At 38.7% G+C, this 27,549-nt stretch overlaps 1 protein-coding gene across 1 annotated transcript in view; it reads left to right on the plus strand.

The window, feature by feature from the left end:
• Positions 1 to 376: 376 nt before the first annotated feature.
• EVI5 (ecotropic viral integration site 5) overlaps positions 377 to 27,549 on the plus strand; it is a gene marked incomplete at its 3' end in the record, with an annotated part of 29,890 nt that continues 2,717 nt past the window's right edge. The window contains exons 1-12 of the mRNA XM_010189426.1: positions 377 to 602; positions 4,556 to 4,745; positions 7,585 to 7,809; positions 8,683 to 8,757; positions 9,441 to 9,566; positions 10,204 to 10,347; positions 11,361 to 11,450; positions 11,558 to 11,655; positions 13,077 to 13,137; positions 14,957 to 15,010; positions 17,904 to 18,050; positions 25,537 to 25,671. Coding sequence (XP_010187728.1) covers positions 454 to 602; positions 4,556 to 4,745; positions 7,585 to 7,809; positions 8,683 to 8,757; positions 9,441 to 9,566; positions 10,204 to 10,347; positions 11,361 to 11,450; positions 11,558 to 11,655; positions 13,077 to 13,137; positions 14,957 to 15,010; positions 17,904 to 18,050; positions 25,537 to 25,671 — 1,494 coding nt within the window. The remainder of the gene's footprint in view (positions 603 to 4,555; positions 4,746 to 7,584; positions 7,810 to 8,682; positions 8,758 to 9,440; positions 9,567 to 10,203; positions 10,348 to 11,360; positions 11,451 to 11,557; positions 11,656 to 13,076; positions 13,138 to 14,956; positions 15,011 to 17,903; positions 18,051 to 25,536; positions 25,672 to 27,549) is intronic.

Genomic DNA, 27,549 nt, shown 5'->3' on the forward strand with positions numbered 1-27,549 from the left:
CTGTGCCATTATTTGTTTACCAAGCTGTTTTAAAATAAGCTTTTATTTCTATTTATTTCTGTTATGGGAAGTCTGAGCTGATCCTGGATCCTGTGGTATTTCTGTACTGCAGAAATGAGCTCTGTGAGTATATGTCAGGCATTACTCTGAGTATTTTTGTGGATTAGCAGCATTCTTGCATGTTACTTTTAGAATATTGTGTTGCTGTTGATGCTTGTGTTGCTTCTGACAGCTTTGGGTGTTCTGGAGAAAGAAATAATCTCAATGTCACTTCATGCATATTGTGTCTTTTTTCGGTTGTTCAGTACAGCAGGTTTACTTAAAGAAGGTATTAAAGACAACTATTGCATCCTCTTCGTTTTGTCATTGCAGGTGGCGACAGACAAGGTTGCAGGAAAGCTGAGCTCCACTCTCTCATGGGTGAAGAACACAGTCTCGCACACCGTCAGTCAAATGGCCAGTCAGGTGGCAAGTCCATCTGCCTCTTTACACACTACATCCTCCTCTACCACTCTGTCTACACCTGCCTTATCACCGTCCTCACCAACGCAGCTGAGTCCGGACGACTTAGAATTGCTCGCTAAACTTGAGGAACAGAACAGGTGAATGGAAAACCTTCTGATCTTGGAAGCGCAGTAATGAGACTAAAATTGGTTTATTGCCATTTCAGTGTGGAGGCCGTGAAAGAGGGGAAATAGGTAGAACTTTGTGGCATGTTTTGAGGCCCCAGGGTTTAAGAACTTGTGTTCTTGTGCTGTGTTTTACAAGTTCTGTTTTTGTGGATCTCTAAAAGGTGTTTTTCTCTCCTGGTTTATAGGAGTGTTCATAGCTGCCTCTCATCCTAAGAAATCACACTGGAGCCATGTGACTTTCAGTATTCAGTTTGAAATACAGTATCTCAGGGATGAGGCTTTCATATAACCTCCTCACCTTCTTAGGTCAAAACTTCTTTGAACGTTTTGAAATCTTAGATTTCTTGAGTTCTGTTTTTTCCTGTTTTTTCCATTTTTACCCAGTTCTTCCTTTCCACTATATAACCCAGTTTTAGATACTAAATAAACTATAAAACTATATATATCTTTGGAGATAGAACAGTATTCAGCCATCTTCCTGCTGTTACACTAACGGTGGCAGATGCATAATGTCTTAATTTCATGAAACGTAAACTCCTTATCAGTCCTTTCCATCCTGGCTTTTTTCATCCTAAGCAACTGTTTTCTTGGCAGCCTTTCCACCTGTGTATATTTATCTGCACTATTTACAGTTCATGATGCAACTTTCAGTTGGATCAGTAGCTCTTGACTGCGCAGTGATAGCAAATTGGCAATCTCCCTAAGAAATAACGTTGCACTGAGTGATTTCTTAATGCTGAATTTCCAGAGTGCATACTTATTTGCACTTTTGAGGTGGAACCTTGGAGTCATCCGGTCTCTTGCAAAGCTTGGTTATGTTTGACAAGTACATTTCAGTGATTCATGCAAGATTGACAGTAAAGGAGAACTTGAGCTCCAGAGAAATTTTGGACTTGGCAGCTGTAGGGCTTTGTGCTGTGGTGAAGTGCAGAGTTTGAGAGTTCAGCTCTAATGTCTGTTCCAGCTCCTGCTGCTGTGCTGGACTTTGCACTGAGGCATGTTGGGGTTTTTTTGACTCTGTTGATTGTTATGATGGTGATAGCATTCAATAGAGGAAAAGAGTAACTGGGAGGAGGAGGTGCTAATGCCATTGTCACCTGGCATATGTCTGCTCTCATGGTTGTACTCTGCAGCCTCATGGCAATGCAGGTTATAGGGAACTCATTAAATCTGTCTAGTTCTTGACTGAGAATGGAAGGCAGCTTCTTGAACCACCTCATCCTCTTGTGGTTTCTGAGATGGTCTCTTCTTCAAAAACAAACTACATATAAGTTTTGCTGTGCAAATGAAAATTGATCAAAAGATGAAAAAGAATGAGTTAGAGTGCACTTTTTTTCGTTCACGACTAAGTGACTAGCTTTTATTTGGAAAGCAGCACTACCTGTTTTTTGGACCACTTACCTGTGTTGAAGTGTAATGTCTTGACACCTAGAGTCATCTCATCGAGCCCCGCAGTTAGACTTGCTCCTTGTTGAAAGAAGAACATGAGCTTGGGCTTGCTGGGCTTTCTTTTTCAAGTCAGCTTTCTTCATTTAGTAAACAAGCCAGCAAATCTTGCCCAGTTGTATTTAATTTTAGCCAGACCTGTTGTTCAGTCCCACATTAGTCTTGTGTGTGAATTCTAATTGGAGGCTATCCTATCAGGTGTATCTTTTCTTGTGAGATACTGCACATTAATACAGAAATCTGATGCTCCTCTGCTGAGTGCACGGTAGTTTCAGAACAGTTTGACTCTGCATTTCAGCACAGTGGCACTTTGTTGACAGGGAATTGTACTCTGAACACAGGGAACTATTCTTCTTTCTGCTTGCTGGAAGAATTGCTGTGATAGATATTTTCAAAGGTTTTCTTTTCAGTGTTGGCTTTTATGTCAATAAGGAGAATATTAATTAATTAAACAGCTAGAAATGGTAAGAAGTCAAATTGTATCAAGTTATGTCTTGTGGCACTCTGTAATCCAATTATACTGAAAGTCCCCTCAGAATAATGAGGTAGCTCAGTCCAGAGTCCTGGTGGAGCTGTTTGGCATTAGTAAATCATTTATAAAGCTTTAAGTGAAAGAAACCAGTGACTGAATGCCACAGAACTCTACTTACTGTAAAAAGAACTTCCCGTGTTCAAAGCTAAGGACAATGAGTTTATCCAGGTAGGTCAAATTACAGAAACTTCACATAACTTGTGTATTAAGCTGTGAAAACTGACCGTGACTAGTTAGATCCTTGTTTTTATAGTTGGAATGTTTATTCTGTGCTTGGTTTTCCTCTGTAATTTGAATTTGATCTTTAGGCGTTGCCTCAGATTGAGGAGTTTCAAACTAAGTTTTTGTTATGGATCAGTGCAGGCCGGGTTTCCAAACATTAAAGATGATGTTTTTACTCTTTTTCTCAAAACAAGATTTTCTGCATTCCATTTAATACGGACTAAATTACAACCGGCCTTGAAAAAGCCTTTCTTTCTCTTTTTTTTCAGAAGGATGATGATTAAACCCTTTTCCAAACAAAATACTGCTGCAGAGATTGTACTACTTGTCTTCATGAGTTAAATTACTTTTCTTCTCTCTAACTTCCATGAACGTCAGTAGGTGAAAGCTGGGAACAAGGAGAGCCAGTATAAATATTTCTGTCGTAGCAGAGAGCTTGAGAGTTGTAGGTATACTAAAATCTATATACAGATACTGTGTAAGTCGGGTTATAATTAATTTAATATCTAAAACCTAACCTGACCTTGCTGAAGTGCTGGGGGGGTAGCTTTTGTGGAGGTGCATTCAGAAATTATTCAACCGGATCGCTCTGATTTACAGCCGTTGGAATCCTTTGAAGTTAAAGCACAAATGAAACTCTTGGTACAGCAGAACCCTTTTGCAAGTTAGCCTGAATTCTTGCTCTTACCTGTGTTACCAAAAAGAAACCCCAAACCCTGCTCGTGGGGCTCAGTATTAGTTGTGGATAGACAAAGCTCGTCTTCTTGCCCAGAATCCCCAGCAAAACGGGAGGCCATAGCAACCAGCAAATTGGGAGGTCTCTTCTGCAGCTTGTCCAGCGCGTGGCACATCTCTACGTACACCTTGCTCCCCGATAACCCCAGAAATTCTCACGTCTGAGCTCTGGGTTTTAATTAGACATTCATTAGCTCTGCTAACTGCTGCTGTTGTCTGGCCCTCATTTGTTACGTCTGCGGTTTTTCCTGTGCGTTTGTAAAACACCATGTTGATTTGTCAACAGGAGCCAGTCAGGTGTTTTAAAATTGCACCAGGTTTTAATTCTTCTTTATTATTTAATTATTAAACGTGTAATCGTGTAGACTTCTAGGAGGCAAATTTTTTCTTTCAAATTACTGTCTCTTTTTGCAGTACTTCAACATTTGACACTGCTATTGAGGATATTTAACTTCCTTATGTTCTCTGTGTCAATCTGATGCACAGCAGCTGTACTTTTTTCTGTTGCTGGTTAAATCAAAGCCCTCTTGCTGGTATTTGTGCCCCAAAACGAAACTTGCACATCTTCTCTGTAGGGCCACTAATCTCCAGTTAATAGATGTGTAAAGGAGTGTTGGACTTGCAATGCCTCTGTACTTCCTCTAATCTTTATATTAAGATCTAGTTCATAGGATCACAAAACACCTGTATTAAAATCTCGCTTAGTGTTGTTAGTGCCTGATGTGACATTTTTATCATCCTTAAAATGCTGCAACGTGAGCTCTTCTGTCTGCAGAGTTACTTGAGCTCTCCAGATGAAACAGTAACATGGACCAGTGATTTTTTTTCCAAATTTAGTACAAATGGATGTTGGAAAAACTATTCCACTGAACCTTCAGGTGCATTCTTTGCAAAGAGGTTGGGATAATTGACTTCTAAACAAACAATTAATGGCGTGGTGCTGTGATTAGAAGAACTTCACTTTGGTTTTTGTGTGCTTTCTTTGCAGACTCTTGGAAACAGATAGCAAGTCCTTGCGGTCAGTAAATGGGTCAAGAAGAAATAGTGGATCTTCTCTTGTATCTAGTTCCTCAGCTTCTAGCAATCTCAGCCATCTTGAGGAAGACTCATGGATCCTGTGGGGGAGGATTGTGAATGAATGGGAAGATGTACGGAAAAAGAAAGAAAAGCAAGTTAAGGTAGTATTTGGACACTGGTTTTTAGGATATATTTGTACTGTGATATGAAGGATACTGCGTTTCTCTTCCTGTTGGTCATCTTTTTAAAAAATAAATACGTAATCAAAGCTTCCAGTTGCATCTGTTCCAACCCTAAGCCTTAGTGCTTCGTATGTAACTGGTAACAGACTTTGGTAACAGTTTTGCCAAGCAAATGTCCACCATTTAAAACTCGATGCATTTGCTGTATCTTGAATACTAACACTTTCAGTCTACCTCTGAGGGATTCCCATGTGTATGGGGAAGATTTGCTTCATGTTTCCAAAATCAACTTACTGAAAACCCCCTTAAGGACAGCTGATAGCTGGACACTAGAATTATTTTACCTCTGAGCAGCTGACTTTTGAAAGCAGTCTTACTGATAACTCTACCATATGAGTCTTTCTTGTAGTTTTTTTTGTGCATGCCAAGTGTGTTGACCCCAGGGATGAGCTTAAGCAGAAGAACACATAGTTTCTAAATTGAGTGGATCAGACAAACTTGGACCAGTGTGTGTCCAGTCTGGGTTAGTCGTGGGCATGTACAGAAGTGGAATTCGATTACACTTTAAATTCAAAGTAAAAAGCATCCAGGGCATTTGAACGTACCCGTGTTTCGGAGGCAGCAAGTACAGCAGCGTGGGATTTTTCTGTTCATAGGCAAGTCTGTTCTGCTTTGGTTCTTTATTGGCTCTAGTCTGTAGTTTTATGTGCAGAATACAAATTTCAGGGTCTTTTGAGCAGTTTGAAATGTGTGTGTATGAATAGGTTGTGGGAAGGGAGAACAATGGGCTAAAGTAAAGTATCTTTTATGTGAAGCAGTTGTGAAGAGAGAACATGACTTGAGAGAGGAAACAAGGGAAGAAAATGAATTCAAGACCTCCTGCTTGCATAGGGAGAGCAGTTTCTGGAAAGGTGTTCACAAAAGGCCATGAAAGGAAGGCCACATGAACCTGCCAAGAGAAAGGAGAAGTGAGATGGTAATGAGTAGATCTGCTTGGATAGAATTCATTCGAACTGCCTGCGTTTGAACGTTTTCAAGTGTCACAAGTATCACTCGTTTTTACGGCTGGCCAAGTATAATTTGGAGAGCTAACTTTCACTAAATAATGAATTATATTGCTAGTAAGTTTTCCTTTGATGGTTAAATAATTCTCAGTATATTTTTTTGGTTTTGTTTGTCAAAAGTCACCCTAAGCTGTGTCATTCTGCATTTACGAGGGAATACCTGAACATCCATACCTATTTCCTGATGGTGCCAGTAGGTGTGAATTTAGCAGCGTAGGTATCTTGTTGTCTTGGCTGTAAAAGCTGGTCTTAAGTTATTAGAGATCTGCTAAGTTTTTAAGTTTTAGGCATAGGTGTAGATACCTTCCTGCATAGACTGGCACATTGTCAAGCAGGCACATGGTAACTTAAAGCAAGACACCACTTGCTAATGCTTTGTTATTAGTAGCCCTTGAGGCTTTAGATGACTGATCTGCAGTCTGATGGTGTGTTGTTGGCACACGATAGCTAGAGACAGATGTGGAAAGCTGATGTGGTAGGGTTGGTGTTGTGGAGTTGGAAATCTTCTGGGAGATAACACAGGGTGTTGTGGACAGGAGAAATAGATGGAGTGGCATTACTAGGGTGGTTCTGAAGGATGCTGGAGATCTTGGGGATATTGGAAAAATGAGGTCAGTGATGCAAAACTCCTGAAGTAGGGTTCAAATTTAACAAAAACCAAACTTGAAAGCAAGAGTTTCCTTAAAAATTATCACTGATAAATTAATTAATCTTAACGTTTGGAGGAGAAATATTTGGAACAAACAGGAGAGAGGAACCTTTGCAGAATAGATTACTCTAGCTTCAGAATAAATACTCATGAAAGAAGCTACCCTTTAAGAGACAGAATACTTAATAATTTTTTGTACCATATAATTTTTTGAACTGTTATTAAAGGAACCCCTTCTGTTTTGAAGAGAGAATCTCCTCTCAGACTGATCCTAGTTGCAGAAAGTACCACTAAGACTGTCTGAGAACTTCTGAATCATACCTTTTTTCCTCAGTTTTCAGATCAAGTAACAAGACTGCTTTCTGCTTGTGGTTTCTGAAAAGACAAGTACCAGGTTCTTAGATCTATTGATCTGGGAAGGTTTGAATTGTATAGTACCTACCTAATTTTTTTTTAGGGAAGATAAAGTAAATTTCCTTAAGTAGATTTAAACTTAATGTTGTCTTGGTCCGGTGCCTGAAACTACATTTAAATACTTTCTTAGAACTTGGAAATACTGCTACACCAGAGAAATTAGACACAACTTGTCAAGTTCATCAAATAATTTCTGATGGTGGTACTAAGCAATTTTTTGTTGTTGTTGCAGTTTGAGTTCCACTTTTTCTCATTTACCTGCCTTGGAATAATTTTTTAATTTGTCATTTCTTATATCTCAGTCACTCAAAATATAATAAAGGGTGCTGTCTTCAGTAATCTTTTTGTGACACATAAAAATAACTGTATTAAATTTTGGCTAATGAAGAGTTCTTGTTTAAAATTACTTAAATATTCAGTTTTTCAAGTACCTTACTGTGAACAGGAGACTACTTTCATTAGCTAATTTAGCCACTAGAATGATTCAGATTGTCCTTACTTTGGTTAGCTCACTATCTATCACACTAAAATTGAGGTTTGCACTTTATAAACTGTATGATTGGTTTGTGACGTGCTGTAAATGTTTTCTGAAGTTGCGAGGAATTTAATTTGTCGAAGCGTTTTGTTCTTTAGGCTTATGTTTGTTTGTTTTCAGGAAATAAAAGTGAATTTGTGTCTCTTTGTGCTTCAGGAGCTTGTTCGAAAAGGGATACCTCATCATTTCAGGGCAATCGTTTGGCAGCTTCTATGCAGTGCTCAAAGTATGCCAATCAAGGACCAGTATTCAGAGCTTTTGAAAATGACGTCTCCTTGTGAGAAGTTAATAAGAAGGGACATTGCTAGAACATACCCTGAACATGATTTTTTTAAAGAAAAAGACAGCCTTGGACAGGAGGTCTTGTTCAATGTAATGAAGGTAAGTCAGCGTTTCAGCCCTTGAAAATACATTAGCAAGAACATGCAAAAAGTTTGGAAAACAATTTGCCTTGTATTTAGTGAGATTTTAAAAAAAAACCTTAAAGTTTGCCTTAAAACAGTCACGTGCTGACTGCGGGTACTGCAGTGGAATAAAGTGTGCCATGAAGTAAAGCAAACAGTGTTGACCAAGAGGAGAAAGCTGTAAATCAGAGCTAGCATTCAGTTGTTGTGTTTCTGAACCTGCGTGCAGTGGCAGCAAGTGGCAGGTACAAGCTCACGTGTTACGGTGCCCAAGCACAAAATGAGAATGCCACCATAAATTTAGACTTGTGTTATTTTGTCTTACTTGTCCTAGAGCTGACATTTGGAAAGACTTTTCCATCCCATATGGTTTCAACAGAGAAGTCGACATATTTCCAAATCATAGTAACTCCCATAATTCTAAAGTAAGGATGTAACATGCATGGAGATCACTGTGTTTCCTCCACCTGTAAATAAAACTGCAGCGTGTAATTTTTTGGAAAAGAACTGTAGTTACTTTGGCCTGTCTCCTATGAAAGTCATGACCTTGTGCAGTTCGTGTGCCAGCTCAGTTACCTTTTGGCAAATTCCTTTAGTTGAACTGCATGCATTTTTTTTAGGTACACCTTAGTTTTAGCTCTGTAGGCTGTCAGGGAGCAGAGTTCACGCCTCTTTGTAGCAGCAGGTAGCAACTGAAGTATCTGCCTAAAACTTCTGAATCGAATGTCTGTCCTCATTGGGTTTGGGAGAGGAAGATTAAGTTATTAGCAAAATAACAGCATGAACTATGATTACGTTTTATTGATAATGAGGTTGTAATTGTTGAGAGTCTTAAAACTTTATTTCCCAGGCTTATTCTTTGGTGGATCGTGAGGTTGGATACTGTCAAGGAAGCGCTTTTATAGTTGGATTACTGCTTATGCAGGTAAACATGATACTAAAAACAGGTGCACTTTTAAAATCCCTGCTAGAATGCATAATATGTCATGGTGCTTTATTGGGAATTTAAAAAATAGTTTTCCTTCGTAATTTTTGTACAATGGAATTGCCAAGGGGAGCCGTTTACTCTGCAAATCAGATGAGATTTCTTCTCTGTGGCTTTGTTTGCCAAGAAGATGCTGTCTTTGAGTGGGAGGTACCTTTACTTTTCAGAGGTAAGGTAGGATCGCAGACTTGCAAGCTATTTTGGTGAATGCTGTTTCAACTATTAATGAACTTGTAATTTCAGTTCTATTAGTCTGAATCTCCTTAAAGTTCAAATGGAACTTCACAATTCTTAAAGCTGCGTTTGTATTACTGCCTTTTATTTTACAACAGTGTAGGGTGTGTTATAAGAAACTTGCAGACCTCCTTTTCTGTTTAGAAATAATTGATAGAATTCACCATGTGCAGTTCATTAGTGATTGGTTATAAATCCCCTAATAACAAACAAAAAACCCACCTCAATACACACAACCCAAAAAGCCCCAAACCCACAAAACAAACAAAAAACCACTTCATGTGCGCACACACGCACAAAATCCCCACTAAACTCTCCCAACATTTACTCTGATAGATTCTTACAGTTGTCCTGACTTTTTACTGTGCTTCTTTTTATTTTTAATATAGATGCCAGAAGAAGAGGCGTTCTGTGTGTTTGTTAAATTAATGCAAGATTACAGACTACGAGAACTCTTTAAGCCAAGCATGGCTGAACTGGGCCTTTGTATGTACCAGTTTGAATGCATGATACAGGTACGTACAAAATCTGTCAAACTTTCTCTTCAATAACTATTAGTAAGGGATTTGGGAATTACAGCTAAGGAGCAGGCCTGTCTGTTGGCCGATAGGCTGTTCTCTTGATGGTAGTTTGATCTTCAGAAGTAAATACGTGTGGCTGTGGTCTGCTTTTTAACCTTTGGCAGACAGTGACTGGCTTTAAACACTGAAGCATGAGGATTTGTATTGCTACAAGTTATACAGCATATGAATGTTGAATTCTGTTTGGATTAGTGAGTTCATAATCAATTTATATCTGTTTTAACAGACGAAAGCTGGGAGATGTAGATACAGGTCTTTTCAGGTGTTTTGCAGCCCACTCTAGATGTGACTTAGGGATTTACAAGCTTGTGACTTGCTTCTAGGATCAGGAAATGTTTTTGTAATCTGTGCTTTGCAGGGTAGAAGTGCTGTAGGATGTTCTATACTGGGACTTCTGTTCTTAATAATAATGAGTAATATCTTTCCTAGTCCTGTGTTATGAAGCTGCTGTCTCTACTAAATACCAATTATTTTCTTTCTATTCAAAATTTGTCAAAAACATGAAAAACAACACTAATGCTACCAGCAGAAGCTTAACACATACTTTTTTTTCCTCCCTCCTCTTTTCCAGGAGCATCTTCCAGAGCTTTATGTGCACTTTCAGTCTCAGAGTTTCCACACTTCTATGTATGCGTCATCATGGTTTTTAACTATATTCCTTACAACTTTTCCACTACCGATTGCAACAAGAATATTTGATATCTTTATGTCTGAGGTAACTACTCGATACTCGTATGTCCTATTTCAAGAGCAGCTGTTAAAAGCAGTTATTTGGGTAGTGGTATAAATTCTACTATAATAGGCAAATCTCAGATAGTCTGGCTTTTTAGTCCTTATGCTTATCAGATAATTTTGTAGTGGAAGATGTCTGTGTATGCAGTTTAAGGAAGAGCAACTAAATCTTTGACCGTAGATACTGTATGCAACTTTGTACTCTAAACCTATTGAAGAGTTACCACACCTTTCAGTTCTGGATGCAACGCTATAGCATTGCATACAGCAGGGACAGCAGTTTCTCAGGATTGCAGTAAGCTTGGGGTGGAAATTAGTGCTGCTTTGAGGCCAAAGTTAAAGCTTCATGGGCACCTGCAGGCCAAGAAGAGCGAGTGTTGGCATCTTGTATTCTTCAGGTGATGCTGAAGAAATTAATGGAATTATTCAGTGTCGCTATCATGAAGATACCCGAGTTGTGTTTAGGGTTAGAGCTTTGTGTGGTTGAAACTGGTAACAAACCACAGTTTATGGTCCACTGAGGCCATTATTAGAAAATAATAAGTCGAAGGTGGATCCTTTCAGCTTACACTCAGGACTGCCCAAGATACTGTCTATGAGTGAGACATTGCCCTGTATCTGTTTAAATAGTTTAATTGCATTGTTCCATCTCTAAAATATATTTTTACAAGTACCTGGGGGTTTTTGTACTTGTATATATTTAAAATGTTTGATAAAGCTGACATATAAAACACTTGTCACTCAAGAAGTTTTACCTCGGCACTGAACTCTGAGGGGGAAGTATACAGGATCTGGCATCAGGATAAATAGCCAGACTACCTGTCCTTGGGACAAAATAAGAAGCCTAGAACCAATTTGTTGAGACATTTTTCAGTAGCCCTTTTGCTTGTTTGAGAAACTGGGTGAGATTTACAACACCAGTAAATAGTAGGATCGTTCTGTCCTGTTGACAATGCCGTGAATAACTGTTGGATGTTTCTTAACTTCTGTTTTCAGGGTTTAGAGATAGTATTTCGAGTAGGTCTAGCAGTCCTTCAGATGAACCAAGCAGAATTACTGCAACTTGACATGGAAGGAATGTTACAGGTAAATTAAGGTTATAATAGTTGTAAGAGATATCTGAAATATGAAATGTGTGTGTATTTCCTTGCAGCTGTTAATTATTTGTAATCTTGTGCTCTGATTGCTTTTAGCACTTTCAAAAGGTCATTCCACATCAGTTTGACAGTGGGCCAGACAAATTAATCCAAGCATCTTACCAAGTCAAATACAATGCAAAAAAGATGAAAAAGTAGGTATAACATTTTTGAGAAAATAGATTATACTGTTGCTAAGAGCTGCTGATTGTTTATCTTTAAAACTAGTTATTCAGTATTTCATTTTGAACTTTCCGGTTTTAATTTTGTTGGTGTTTTATACTGCACACAGTTAAAATTGAAGTTCTGTCTGCAAGAAAATTCTTCTGAAGCAGTGTTTGCTGTTTTTCTTAAGTATAGTAAAGCTTTTTTCGTTTATGAAAATAACCTCAAATGCTTTTGGAGAAAGCTGCAAGTTATGGGGGAGTTACAGCACTTTTGTAGACAGGATCTGAATAGAAAAAGCAGTGGGGTTGGGTAGGGGTTTTTTGGGGGCCACGTGGGTTGTTTGGGGTTTTTTGAGGGTGAAATAGGGAAAGGAGGCTAAACTATGATCTTGCCTCAATTCTTAAGACTTTAGTTCTCAGGAACTGGAGAAGTATTCACAGTGCTAAAGAGTGCACGCACGGTCAAGATTGGGGCTGCGTACAAAGTTTCATCAATTTATACTTGAATATCACTGACAATTGTAAAATAAGTTTCATTTGGGGTTTGCAATACTGAGCATAATACATTTTGGGTTTTTAAGGTTAGTTGCATGTCTTCTCTTTTCTGCCTTTGGTAAATCCTGTGTTGCTAAGCCAAGCTGCACATACTGTGCCTTTCTGGGGTTTAGTTTGGCGATTCTCCAGTTGGTTGTAATGTGTTCGCTGTTCTTGCACTGCAGATTGTGCTAGTGTCTTGCAAGCTGAATTTGCCCATCCTTCTGTCAGCAGCCTCTGATCAACCAATGCTGTAGAGTGAGCAGTCTCCTCTGAAACAAGTAGTAACGAAGCTTGCAGGAAAAACACTTTATCTGAAAGCCACTCTAAGTGTACATAGCTTAAAATCCTACCATTCCAAGTCTAAACTTCCTTCATTGCCTTCTGTAGAGGCAGTGTTTATCTCAGGCTGTTATTTCTTGTTGCCACCTTTTTCATTTGGGACAATTTTGTGGTTTGCTCAAGAGGGGCAAAGTTGTTTTATACATTTAAGACATTTGTTTCAAATATCTTTGCATCTTTTTGTCTTCCAGGCTTTTCAAGCTTGGTTTTCTTTTGGCTGAATCTATTGAATTGCATATTGTATAATTACATCGAGTGGTTATTACAGAGCAGCTCCAAGTCATTGCCACTGTAAATATACAAGCAAGCATCTGCACTTCAGAGTGCTGGTTCAGAGTCTGTTTATGTCTACAGAAGCCTTCGTGTTTAAATTTAATGTCCAATCTAAATATTTACAGCAGTGCATTTAAAAGTGGCTACTTAAGCAGAGGAAATATCAATAACCTGTCTCTCTGTTCTACTGTTTGTTAGGTATCACACCAACAAGTTATCTGCAATTTTTCTAATCGTAATTTACTGTTTCTAATTTTTAGGTTAGAAAAGGAATACACTACAATAAAGACAAAAGAAATGGAAGAACAAGTTGAAATTAAAGTAAGAGAGAGCCCAAATAAATTTATTTATGGATCTGTTTTATTCCTAGATGTGTGGTTACATATTTGATCTGTACCTGTAGCAGGACATGTAATTGAGGCCCACAGATTCTTTCAGCATTTGTATTTGGGATGTCTGTTCATAAGGGACACTTACAGCGAAATTACTGGGACTTCTGGTGCAATTTATAGAAAAATCTTTGATGGAGACCTGCTGTACTTAGCTTTCATTATTTTCTGCTGACTAAAGCCTCATTTATCAGAGGTTTTGGATATGCTGCTTTAGATATAAGTGTCCCAGACAGGAGGTTTGTAAGACGCATGCTAAGACAGAGTTTATCAGAATGCACTTGGGTGGTTTGTTTATTTTGAGATCCCTGGTCATTGGACCCAAGACTCAGTGTGTTCTGTCTGCAGTGATTGTTTCTTTTGGAGCTTCTGCAATTGATACATAATGTGGGAAACAACCCACCCTGTGAGTGCAGTTTGTTTCCCTTTCACTACCTGACCTACTTACTGTATGTACTTAATCGCCACATCGTTTGCTTTTGTGATATAAATAGGCTTCTGCTCCTTTTTTTTTTCCACAGCATGGTGTTTGATCTGGATTTGCTTCCTTGCCTTGTTTTCAGCCAGTTCCATGAGAAAAGGCAGTGAGAGAAATGATGGGCAAGTGTACTATATAAAGCTTAGTAGAGGGAGTGAGGTACAGCCTTCCTTCTTCCTGTCTATTGCTGGTCATTTTGCCTTTCAGTATCAGTTTTGAAGACATTGGTTCTTCTGAAAAATTCAGCGGCGTGCACCTGGGAGCACAGAAGTGTTGCGAGCTTTTTCAGACAATTTGTTATTGTAACAGGCAGCGAGGCAGTTAGCAGCATTAGGACCTGCTGTAATGGCATCTGACACCAGATGATGTGCAGGAATCAGGTGACAGCTCTCTGCAGAACAGAACAAAATAACTTGTAACACAACTGTAACTTTGGATTTTAGTATTTGAACTTATTTCAAATCCTTTGCTGTTCTTCCCCTCTCACTTCCCAAAAGAAAACCCAAACCAACCAAAAACCCCAACCCAGCAACCCAAAGCTGTCCATTTCTAGGCCCTGCTTTGAGACTTTATCTAAACCATTTCTGACATACTCTCTTCTGCTAAAAAGCTCTACTATTTTAGGGAGATGGAAAAACAAGCTCATGTAGTCTGTCTCTCAGCCTGGCAGAATAAAGCATTTTGGAACTGATATCCATGGCTGTATTTTTAGGGGTACAGATCTCTTCTCGTTGAATGCTGACTGCTAAAATTTACAGGAGATGCACTGGTAAAATATGCAATTCAGTATAATTCTTTCTCACTTCTGGGGCATGTGAAGTAAATAATTCTCAGTATACCCTCACAGGTTAAATAAATATTATATAATTTACCATCACTTATTGGGAGGAAAAGGAAGGAAACGTAGCTATCTCATTAGCCTGTCCTAGTGCAGGGCACTTTTGTGTCCCTTAACCATGACAGCCGTGTCCACCTCTGTATATGAAGAGGTGGCTGTCATGTCTAATGTGTGATTAAGCCCTGTGCTTCACTTGCAGTGCTTGACTTGCACTGTCATCCAGTGCAACAGATGCTTTTGTATAACACAAGACTTCTCATCTTTGCTGTACCAAGCTGTTTAAATTAATCTTTTGAGTTAAGATGTGAAAAAGGTCGCTAATTATTTTTGTATTGATTTTCATAGATGTGATAAATTGTTGTTAGCTTGCTTGGCTTTTATCAGACTTCCAGTTCATAACTTGAGAAATACAATTCTGAACTGTTTACCTTCCAGAGGTTGCGAACTGAAAACAGGCTCCTAAAACAGCGCATTGAAACACTAGAAAAAGTAAGTATGTTGGTAATTGGATTTAATCTCTGTTAATTTATACTTAAATTGATGGCAATTTTATTATATGAAATGGGAATCTCAGAATTACAGCTTAATGGTTTTTTTTCTTGCTCATCTATGGTGTTTATGAACAGTCCTTGGCACTGTAGTGTGCCAATAACAAAGCAGTTGGGGTCAGTGCTTGAAAATGTCTAAGGTTGTTATGTCTGGCTCTTCATGACTATGAAATCAAGCATTTTGATGTACCCAACTCTTGTACTGTTTTCTTTCCGAATTAGAAGCATCTGGTCAAAGTTCAGAAGACCACGTGAAATAGTGGAAAAGAGGTTATTGGGAGAGAATCCTCAATTTTGAAAGCCTGAAGTTGCTGGGTGTTCTTATGTAGGAGTAAAGTGAGTGACCTACCAGTGACCAGAGAGAGATGGAGATGAAGGCAGATTACCGCATCACTAGCGAATGCAGCAGTAGAGGGGTGGTGGTGCAGAATTCACATTCAGAACAGGAATCTGCTGCCATTACTTCATTTTATGTAGTTCTGAATTTCTGTAGCAATTTTGGGTACGTGGTGGGGGGAGAATACCTCCAGATACAGTCTGGAATAGAGTGCTGTTAAGCTTCTTTGTAACTGGAAATACCTTACAGTATGCATGGTAACTGTTGTCGATGCATTGCCGATGCACAGATGTTTTCCTGTGGCCTCTGCTATATTCTGGTATCGCGGTTGCTGTGACAGATTGCACCTGAGCTGGGCTGTGCTAGAACGAGAACATTCGTATCCATCTGAACCACGAGTAGCAACTGTCTTACAGCAAACGAAACGTTTCACAGGAAAAAAATGGTCGAGATTTGGTTTAGTGACGTAATTGAAAGATGTCACGCTTGAGATGTTAAATCCATTACTGCTACCTGAAAAACCAGTCAATCTATGTCAAATTCTAATTGATTTGTGAATTTAGTTTGGAAAAATAGACATAATGAGGAAGTATTGTGAAAGTTGTGGCCAAAATTAAAATTTTATAAACAGCTTTGTTTCTAATATTGATAAAATTAACTGAAAATAAGAGACTTTAAGAAGTTTGAAGCTGTAGTGAATCACTTCAGTGCTCTTGGCAAGGTTATAATATTAAATATCCCTGTTTTATACTTAACTTGCAGAGGTTTGAAATGTTGGGGTTTTTTAACTAGGAAGTCCATGATGAAATGCCAGATGCCGGTGCTTTTGCAAATTCTGTATTTAAAATTTCAGAACTCACTTTGAGTGTCCCATTCTGGAGTTCGAACACTTCAAAACGGGAAGGTAGTATCTTTTAATAAGAATTTCTGAAGATCGTTATAAACGCAGCATCTAAAAACAGATCATAAAGTGTGAACAAATAAGGTTCTTCTGTTGCAAACTTATTTTTATTTTAAAACCTCATCTTCTTAACCTATGATTTAGTTGTGATTTCCTTAATGTGTACCTTAATGACAACCAACTTCTAAGCAATAGCTCTTGTCAACTAGTTTGACCTCGTATAAAAACTAAAGTTCCAATGACAACATCTATGAATAGATGCGTTCTCTGTTGTAGTATCTGTAAAAATTGAGTGCTTTCAAAAGTGATAGAGTAGAAATTAATTAAATGTGAAACCTGGAGGAGAATGTAGCGCTTGTCAGTGTGCATAAATGCAAATGTGATTCTTGCAGGACTTTGGCAAGGAAATAGAATCTATGAACTGCTGAACTGAGTTACTGCAAGAGCTCAGTAAAACAAAACATTAGCTGTCGTAGATGAAATTTTCTACTTGTCAGGTTGGACCATTTAACTTTTCTGCTTCATCTTTTTGGAAGCTTTGGTTCTGCATGAATGCCTCGGTGCTTAGTGGAGTTTCCTTGGTGCTCAAATGATGCCTTCCTTTCATGTTGTGGACAGACCATAGACCACGTCTTGCACCCACCTACTAGATCATATCAGATAATGTATCATAACACTTGTTAATTAGGGAAGCAAGCCATTCAGACAAAAATACCCAGTCTCCTGTAGGTTAATTTGAAGTGTTACAGAAATCTGACTTTGAGACCTTGTATCACAGATGGGCTGTGTTAAATCTCTTGCAGAAAGGCTGCTTCCTGGGACTTTCAGGCTGCATTGCCTTGACTTACATGAAGAGCTGTTAATTTTGCAAAAAGAGTTTATACAGAAAATGGGTAGAATTTGGGCATTTCCTTTCTCTCAGCTCTTGTCTCTTTTGTCACTATTTTGTCACCCTTTTGTTTTTTGGTTCTTCTTTTTCTTATTCCTATCTGAATTTTTCCTTTATAGGAAAGTGCTTCCTTGGCAGATAGATTGATACAGGTATAGTCTTTCAGTCTTTTACTGTATGACTCTTCCTGCTCTCAAAAACCCCTCAAACTGCTTTAATGCATGCATATTTGCATGCTGTACTCTATCCTTGCCTTGCTGATTTGGAATAATATAGAGCTAATTTCTTGCTAGAAACTTGTTTAATTTTGTTTACTAAAAAGATATAAACCCACTACCTGCACGTTATAATACTTCTCCTAACCTAACGTAACTTTTTGGTACAAATTCCTATGACAAATGGATTCTGTGACACTGTATTAACACCGAAATGGAATATTGTGGAATATTAAATCTGTGCATGTACAGCTGAGTAATACTGCATGAAGGGAATTTTATTGGATGCAAGTACGCAATTGTGCTTGCTAAATGGTTGCTGAACTCCGTAATAAAGTACTAAAGTGGCTGTTTAGTACTACCTTGTCCTAAAACTTCTACCAATTGTACTCTGTGCTGTTTGCAAAACCAATCTGATGAAATAAGCATCACAAAGGCAGTCTGTCTTGGATTTGTCCTCAATTGCTTAAAAAAAATAAATTATGTCCTAAGGGACAAGTGACAAGGGCCCAGGAGGCTGAGGAAAACTACCTCATAAAACGGGAGCTGGCCACCATCAAACAGCAGAGTGATGAGGCCAATACTAAACTGGAGCAAGCTGAGAATACCATCAGGGAGCTCCAGCAGCAGCAGCAATGGGTAAGGAGCCGGGCAGCACATCACCTCATCTTTCACTCACGTGTGTTTATTTTTCCTCATCATGACATAGTCTCTGTGCTGTCCTTGTAAATGCTTGTTCATTGTGATTTGCATCCTTAAAATTACACAAATTGGGCTATGTGATATTTTGGTCTGTTCTTATTGATAGATGAGATTCATAACCGTGGATACATGTATGCTGTTAGTTAAAAAAACGAGAAGCAAAAAACCCACAAACCCCCCCCCCCAAAAAACACCACAACAAAACTAAGCCAAAAACCCAACAACAACCCTACCCAAAATCCTACCACCACCAAAGGCATACTAGCAAAAAACACACACAACTTCTGCTAGCTCCTAATGCTAAGAATCCAGTCATTGCAAATTGTCACTCGGAATACTCAAGTTTGGGAGTTGATTTGTAATGCCTTTACCTGGCTTCTCATCTAAGTTAGTCTCTTCCATGTTAATGTTTCTTCTGTGTACCTGTTTGGTTGTTTTTTTTTCTAGCATGCTTAAACTTGCTGCTTGCAAAAATAGAAGGGTCTTGTCCCAGAGTTTGGAACTCGAGGACTTCACTAAAAGGTGTGGGTTTATGTGCAGATAGAGCAGGAAAGATAACTGTATGTAGTACTGTGTGTGTTTGTCCTATATGTTTTCAGTATTGTAATGTACAAGACCTCAGACCACTTACTGTGAGACTGAAATTGCTTTCTCTAAGCTTACAAAGTGTCCAGTATCTTATCCTGAGAGAGGGAGGGAAGCAGTTTCAGCAGTCTTCACTTGCCAAATAGACTGTGCGCTAGCAGTGTTGATGTGAATATGCTCCGAGTGTTTTAAGTAAGTGATATCCAAGTTACTTGTCTGAAGCCCTGGCTGTTTCAGGTGTATGGAATACAAGTATTTCTAGTATTTTGGTGGAATATGGATAAAACAAACTTAAGTTGCCTGTAACGGACCTGGTAAGCAGCTGCACTATGCTGTAGTTCTAAAAAGTTGCACTTCAGCTTGGAAGGTGGAGATGAGATTTACTGTTAGACTGAAAAGAAATCATAACTTAAATGCAACATTATAGAAATGGTTTATTATGTCTGTTTAATGCATGTCAGTGTAAGAAAAAGTATCTCTTAGAATAGCTGCAAGGAGTTCTTAATGAGCTGTTACTCTGCAATGTGTAATGCTGCTTTTTATTTAACTTCAGCAGTTTCTTTAGAAAAAAAGCCATGAAGAAATGATTAGGAATGTGGGGGTGTTCTAGCAATGCTTTCCAAAATTTTAGATACGTTGTAATCTTTCAAGTGGAATAAACTGAGAAATGTTCATAGACTAGGGTAGCCAGCTGTTTACTGTCTGGTTACAACAGTACACATGCTTTTGGCATCTGTTTTTGGAGGAATGCATGTTACCTACATGGAATTAAAAGTTACTAAAAGACACTAAAATGCTGTGTTTATCTACCAGTTAATTGATGGGTAATAGGACTTCTAAAGTTAATGCTTTATGGTTTTTTTATGGTGATGAGGGGAGACCTCATCACCACCTACAACTGCCTCAAGGGAGGTTGTAGAGAGGTGGGTGCTGGTCTCTTCTCCCAGGTGATGGGGGATAGAACAAGGGGAAACGGCACCAAGCTGTGCCAAGGGAGGTTCAGGTTAGAGATAAGGAGGAAGTTCTTGACTGAGAGGGTCGTCAGAAGCTGGAACAGGCTGCCCAGGGAGGTGGTGGAGTCACCATCCCTGGATGTGTTTAAAGAGCGGGTAGATGAGGTACTTAAGGATATGGTTTAGGGGGTAGACAGGAACGGTTGGACGTGATGATCTCAGAGGGCTTTTCCAACCGAGCGATTCTGTGATTCTGCTTTTAATTATGCTGGGGACCTTAAGTAGCAATGATGGGGAAGCCTGGCAGGTTGGCTGGGCATAGGAACTGGTCCTGAGCAAAACGACAGATACCTGTGAGTTGCACTATTGGCTGGATGGGAGCTGTGAGGGCAGAAGATGGGGCAGGTACTGCAGGAGTGGAAAGTAAGTGAAATGTAAGAATGGGCAGTTACAGACAACCGCCCCTCCTGTCCTGCGTGCTTGCAGCTTTGTTTTCCACCACTTGAATATAAAAATTACTATAGGAAATAATCTTGACTATGCTTGGAACTGGGGCTTGGAACTGACCCATGTGGTTACATTTGTGCCTAGTAGCTGACTAATTTGGCAGTGTAAGGAATAGTAGCGTGGTTCTGAGGATGGTTTGAATTAACTTAGACAACGTGGTGAAAGTGTTAAGGTGGCTTTAATTAGTAGCTCCCTAGATTCTGCTGCATTAGTAAGATTTGTAATTGGAAAGGCTTTGTTTCCAAGTGTGGAAATAGCAATGAATGTAAAGGGCTGCGTGCACTCGGGGCACCACCTAGTGGAAATCCATGAATTTCTGTTGAATTTTGGCATTGCACTTTTAAGTACACCAATAAATCTCTTTGCCACTTCCTAATGCAAGTAGCTTTGCTCTTGGCAATACTCATCTTCCCCGTTGTCTTATGAATGTTTGTTTTAATTTTTTCATTCTCCAGTGATTTCAGTGTTGTTTGATTAGCAAAAATGGCTGTGTAGCTTATCTGTACCTATTTGTACAGCATCTATCCTACATATTTTATAATCTATGTATTTTCCAGTCTTGAGCTAGCTGTTTCAGCCTGGTAGAAACTGAAATTTGGGTATGAATTTTTGAATAGGAACGTGTGAATAGAACTGCCTAAGAACCGCTGATGATGCTTCTGAACAGCACTATGGGATTGAAAAGAAAAGAAAACAAACCCCACTGACTTATAAATCGTGAGGCAGGAGACATAACAGTAGGGATTTTGTTTTGTTGGTAGCAAAAATATTACCTAAACCTTAGTATTTATAAGAAAGCAACATATCCTTTGTAAAAAGGTTATGCATTTATATTTAAATACTATCTAGGCTTTATTCTATCTTTTCTATATGATTTGATAGCACAAGTTGGATAGCTTAAAGGTAAGTATTGAAAGTGTATGAAGAAATTCTCTGTTGCAGCGCTTCTTTGTAAGGCTGAATGCAGAGATGGATAGGGGAGTATTCCTTTGATTGAAGTCCAACACCAGAAGTCCAAATTACATGCAAGTTTAATTTTTCCTGTGCTGAAGTATTTATAGGGAGTTTCTGCTTGAACCAGAGTGACTTTATAATAAAGTGTGAAGTCAACTTGGAGAGGTGGTTCTTACCGTTGCTTCTTACTGAAGGCAAGTTCTGATATTGTACTGCTCCCAGACTACCTGAAAATAGTACTAATGATCATATAGTAAATCACATACTAAGTGCCATCAAAAGTATTCTACATATTTCTGAATATATTTAAGGTAATTTGGAAGGGGTAAAAGAAGTAGAAAAGGACGAGGTTTGAGATGGAGACTTCACACTTAATTTTACTTGGCATGCGAACTCTTACATCTTAGAGAGCAACTCTGTCACTGTGGTTTCTAACAAGTGTATAACCAGTACGGGGTTTTTTTAATATTGATAACTAGGAAAAAATAATTGTAAAAGCCAACAGTATTCTGAAGTGCTCTTGGAGTTCAGTGCTTCAGCTACCTAAACATTTACCTAAATGGTTTTGAAGAGAATGGTCCTTATCTCTTTGGCCTGTCTAATCTAAGCCAAAGCCTTCTACATGTGGTAGGGAACCAAAAGATTAAGGTGGTTTCCAAAAGGAAGGTGGTTTCTTCCTCATACTGCTGGTAAATCAAGAACTGCATAGAGGAAGTTGTGCCTGACTTCAGCAGAACACAGGTTTTCTTCTGAGGCATGCTAAGAGTGATGGCATTGAGGAGTTAGGGCTGAGGGTCATCAGCCTGTTCTAACCCACTCCTGATAATTAGGTGCTGGAGGGTTATCTTACCCCCCTTGGTTCTTTTTATTCTCTTGCTTCTAAATGAAAAAGGTAGCTCCTGCTGGATGTATAGAAATGAATAATCTTGCTATTTCTGGCAGTTAAATACCCCTCCAGAACACAAATCTGAGCCTTTCCCAGTGATACTAATTTTCAGTGATTACCCAGTTCATCAGTCTGAATGCTTGAAAACTGAATCTGAGGAATGAGATGCAGTTCAAGCTAAAAGAAGGCTCTTCATGTGTGTTATGTGAAGGCAGAATTTTAATTGACTAAGCATTCAGATGGAAAAAGATGCATTTTGCAAGGTAATTTATAGCCATGTATTTAGTTACTGTTACAGCAACTCCATAATGCATAGTTTCTTTTCAGGAACTCATGCTAAAATGACTGATAGTAATTAAGAGCATAATAATTTATGTAATAGGTAAGGAAATACATGCTTGTTAATGAGTGTTGCAACTTTATGGAGGGCTTCCCTATATTTTACAACATACTTTTTAAAAATTATGTTCTGATTTGCAGCCAAAAAGCAGAAAATAAAATACTGTACTCAGTAAAATACTGCAGTTAGGGTTTAAATGTGTGAACAAAATCAGCTGGGCAGCTGCTGAACAATCTGTTAGTTGCCCTTCAGTAGAGAGGACTGGAAAAGCATTCTGTAATTACATGTATTGGCCCAAATAGTATTAGGAATGGTTGTGTCAGTCTTGGAGATTTTAAGAAGTTGGGGAAAAATAAATTCAGTTGTGTAAAGCCAAGCGAGGACTTGTTTCTTGGAGAAGTAAATGGCTGTAGAACTCCATTTAGGTGCTGTATATTGCTGATGTCTATTCAACACAGCCACGAAAAACCTTGTTACTGTGTTTAAAACGTTTGGCTGGTGCCTGGAAATCTGGGTTCACGTTGGTTTTTGTCACAAATTCTCGGGCTTAAGGCAAATGCAGATTTTATTTTTGCTAAAATCAGTCTTCAGAATAGTTTTCAAACACTTTGAACATAAACTTGTTAACTATATACACTGAATTACTTAATTGTGTGGTGTTTAAGGAGCAAAAAATCACAGCTTTGAACACGTGGACATTGGTTTTTTTTTTTAATCTGTTGTGATCTTGGCTGTATTTTTTTTGCCAGTCTATCAGGAGTCGATTTGAAGTTTGTTGTTGCTAAATAGATAAGTACTCCTAACCTATTCCTTAAGCAAGCAAAATGTAAAGACAGATTTAGAGCAGGCATGCCTTGTGCCTGAAACTAAATGAGTGACTTCTCTGACACTCTCCATTACTTACTATTTGGCAAGTATCAGTTAGATTTTTGTAGTCCAAAACCATTCAGAGTACACTCGCGTATTGTTGCAAATCCAGGATGTGTGCAGCTCTTCAAATCTGCTGCTTTCTCTGAATTTTCTGGTAAGGACAAGAGGACTTCTTGCCTGAGGAAAGCACGCTGCGTTTGTTCTCGTTCCATATGTATCAAGTCTGGAACAGGAAACGTGCACTCTATTTAAGTTGCTGTGGGTATCATCTTATGAACGTGTACAAACAGGCAGGGAATAAGAAAGAGCTGTTGCCTGTTCTCGGTGTCTGCACGTTGACAATGCTACTTGTGCTCCCATATCATGTGAAGCAATTGTAGAAATGCATCAGCATTGTCTACCCATCCTCTCCTTACGCTCAAATCAGGACTGCCTCCACTTATGAGGCAAAGACACTGTGGGTTGAAAATAATATGAATTAAATTAGCGTTGTATAAGGGTGAATTAATATTAAATATACAGTGACTTTTGTGCATTAACCGTTCCATGTGTGTTCAACTGTACAGTTAAGTAGGATGAGCACTTAAATAGTCTCAGTAACACTGAGACCGCTTGCATGAGCTGTATTTGCCTTCTAATGCTTTGTGTATATCCCCTCGTTGTAGCTTCCTGTAGACATATATAGAAAGAAATACAATAAATTGTAACACTAAGGTTAGTGTAGATTTTGAATTGGATTGCACTGTAAGTCATGATGGAAGGCATAGTTGGCAGGCAGAAGTATAAAAGAATTAAAAACCATTTCCTTGAACATGTAGTGACATGTTGTAAATCCTTGCTTTGTCCTGTTTGCCTTCGGTTTGTGCATTAAAGGTCAGAGAACGTCGTACCCTAGCAGAATCATATGGGACTGAAGCCTTTTCTGTTAATTTTGTCAACTGTTTTTAGATTAGAAATCTAAATTTTTTCATGCAAACATAAAGTAATAAATAGCTGTGTCTTTAGTATAATGAATAATTATGCATTTTAAAGTCGCATTGTTAATTGAATAAAACTTAACCTATGAATCCAGGTATAGTGTTTGTTCTTCACAATGTAGGTAATGGCACCAAAGAGGTATTAAATGATTTCCTTTTAAACTTAATTTTCAGGGTAGCTATGCATACACAGTAACTAGGCAACTATGCTTTTGCATTTCAACAGGCATTTCTGTTTTTCCTAAACCAGCAACTTAAATGCTGATTTAGGATGGCATCACCTGTCAAGCCGGGCTGACAATCCATGGTGAAGTCATTTTAAAGTGACCCAAAATGGAAATAACTTTTTCGTTCAGTCAGTAGTTACAGGATGCACTTTAAGTGGGCTTTTGAATCCAAGTACTTAGTATGGCTTCAGTTGCATGTGTCTGCTGAAAGATGCAGTTTCATTAAATTGTACTTTAGAAAGTGAAAGGATCGGTCTTGCTTTTAATTCCAGCTAACCACCGGTCAGGAGGTAAATTAATGGTGGATTAACTTACTTGAGCAGAACTGTGGATTTCTTCCCTTTCCCCCAAAGTTTGGGAAGAGTGGCCTTCAGGTCTGAACTGCTGTTTTATTACTGAAGGAGTGTTTGGGTGTGCAGAGCTGCGTGGGGATAGTTTTGGGGAAAGGCCCGTATGGACATAACTGAATTTCTTTGTAGCATGGGCCCATGCTGCCTGTCTAGAAGAGGCTGCACTGCTATTTGTGGCTGGATTTCTCTCATAAATCCACAAGGCTTGCCCTAGAAGAGAATCTCAGAAGAAATGTACAGTGTGAGCAAACGAGAGCTAAGGGTTGGACTACAAGAAAGGGGCTAACCAAAGTGAATGTGAATTGAAGCATATATGGCTTTATTTCAAATCCAAGACTGTGTAAGACTTCTGTTGAACCAGAGTTTGAGTAGGGACCGAGACAGAAATTTGTGTTCACCTTGTAATTAGTTTCTTTCCTAAGCATCTTTTTCTGCATATCAAAATATAATCATAGATCCTTTAAGAATTTCTCAGTTTGGGTAACAGAGAAGTGAGTTGTTGCTCATCAGTAGTAATAGGGGTCTCACTTTAGTCTGACACATCTGGCTGTGTGGAGGTGCCGTTGTTTGAGAGGCATAGCATTAGAGTTCTTGCTGTTAGCAGTCTACGTGGACATGCTAGCAGACTTGCAGAGGGTAAGCACTTCTGTTGATCTTAAGCTAGTGTTCCTAACGTTAAGCATTTGAATGTACTTTTCACTCCAAATCTGGACTATAAACCCCCTTTCAAACCATTTGTGCTTCATACTAAACATATTTCTACAAACTTTGTAGCATAAATGCAGTTCACGATACAGTGAAGACTTTGTGCTACAGCTGGAAAAAGAGCTGGTCCAAGCCAGGCTGAGTGAAGCAGAATCCCATTGTGCCCTGAAGGAGATGCAAGATAAAGTTCTAGAGATGGAAAAGGTAAATCAAACCAGGACCCTCTGTATAAAATAGCACTAGAAACAGAATACAGGTCTCTAACTTTTTGCTATAACTGTACTCTAGATTCTTCTTTTCTGTGTTTTCGTGATTGCAAGATGCTTTTCAAACCTGAAGTTTTCTTTTCTCCTGTTCCTGAAGCCCACTGCAGTGGAAAACTTGGATTCTGGTGGAGACTTTACAGTAAACATTGACTGTTTCAAAATTATATCCTGCAACAAGAGCAGTAGGCTTAGGGTGTGTGTGGAGGTGATGTGAAACTAAATAGTTGGAGAGGGGAGGAGGGAAGATGAACAACGTTACCAATCCCAGGTCTTGAGTGTCTCCCACTTCATCCCATTATGGGCACAGAAAGAATACCTCCAGTGGTTAGTAACAAAATCTCCACTGCTTTTGGGTGCCATCCCAGCTGGTAACTTACTGATGATAGAGTTCGAGCTGAACTCAAACTGTCAAACATTTACCTTTCTATGAAGAAAGACTGAACTGCAAAATAAAATAGAAATAAAAGAAAGGAAAAGAAACCCCGCTAATTGACCTAATATACAGCAAGCTCTTCAGATTGTGTTGTATTGGCTTTGGAAATTTTCTTCATGGAGATTTTAAAGAGCTATATGCTGAGGAATGTGTACTAGGTAATCAGATTAACCCCCTGGAGTCAAGATTTTACTGTTTTAATTATCTGAAGGGCTTGATGGGAGTCTGACAGGCCAGTAGTGTGGTAGTTCTTACTGTACTGAACGTTGGTACCAATTCAGGATCTGAAGCATTTTTCAAAGTTCAGAAGGCAACTACTTCTTTCCTTAACCTTCATCAGCATGAAGATAACATACACTGAAAACTTAAATGTGAAGAAAAACTGGAGCAGTGGGGGAAATGCCAGTGTACCAGACAAACTGACGTACCGGTTGTATTTCAGTGTGTCGTAATGAACTTGGGCACAGAAGAAAGTGGCTGAAGTCAACTCCCTCAAATTCCTATAAATACAGCTCCTGGCTGCTGGAGATGCCATGTAATTTGGGAAAGTTCTGCTCAATAGCCTGAGGCTTGCCTGGCTCCACTGACAGAGGTGTAAACACTCAGAATCACACCCTGTCACTTCCTGTATTAGCCAGTACTCGGATCCCATGATTTTGAAGCCAAGGAGATGCTAAAAAATGGCTGTTGTGCCATGCTCTGTTAATCATGCACTTTACTCTCAAGAACATCTGGCAGCTGTCACAGTATTACGTATCTACAAACACACTTTGTTTTGCTGAAAATTGCTACTGAGAAATACAGTAAAAAGTGATGAAGCACAGGTCAACTTTGAGTATTTGTTGACCAGTAATTTGATGTAGGGATATTGTAGAGACTATGTACTTAAAAGGCAGACTATGCCCTTTTTCTTCCCATCTGTTTCTTCCCAGACTTCATTCTTGTGTTTTCATCACTCTTATTTTCCTCAGGTCACTCCTGCCATGTGTGTTCCTGTTTTCTGTTTAGCTGTCTTTTGTCTTTCTACTTTTTCCTCATGTTTTTGTGAACATTCATGCACTTTCATCTGTAAAACATTTTCGTGAATGGTTGTTGTTTATCAATATTAATGAATGTCAACATCTATTTTCTCCTTTTCAAACGCAGATGACCTACTTCCAAAAAAATAAATTTCCTTTTATTGCTTTTCTTGTGAGTCTAAATAAAAGTTAAATATCTAAAGGCATAATTTCAGTTCCTTATTTGCTTTTTTAAAACAAATCAACTAGTTCAAAATATTTGAGATTTCTCTCCGTGTTTTTGATGATGTGTGCAAAACAGTGTGAATAATGTTTTGTTAGGGATACCCTCTGGGGAAATCTGGAGTTCAGAATACCCAAAACT

Source organism: Mesitornis unicolor, unplaced genomic scaffold (genome assembly GCF_000695765.1).
Source record: "Mesitornis unicolor isolate BGI_N332 unplaced genomic scaffold, ASM69576v1 scaffold50837, whole genome shotgun sequence".
In the NCBI taxonomy this organism is placed as follows: domain Eukaryota; kingdom Metazoa; phylum Chordata; class Aves; order Mesitornithiformes; family Mesitornithidae; genus Mesitornis; species Mesitornis unicolor.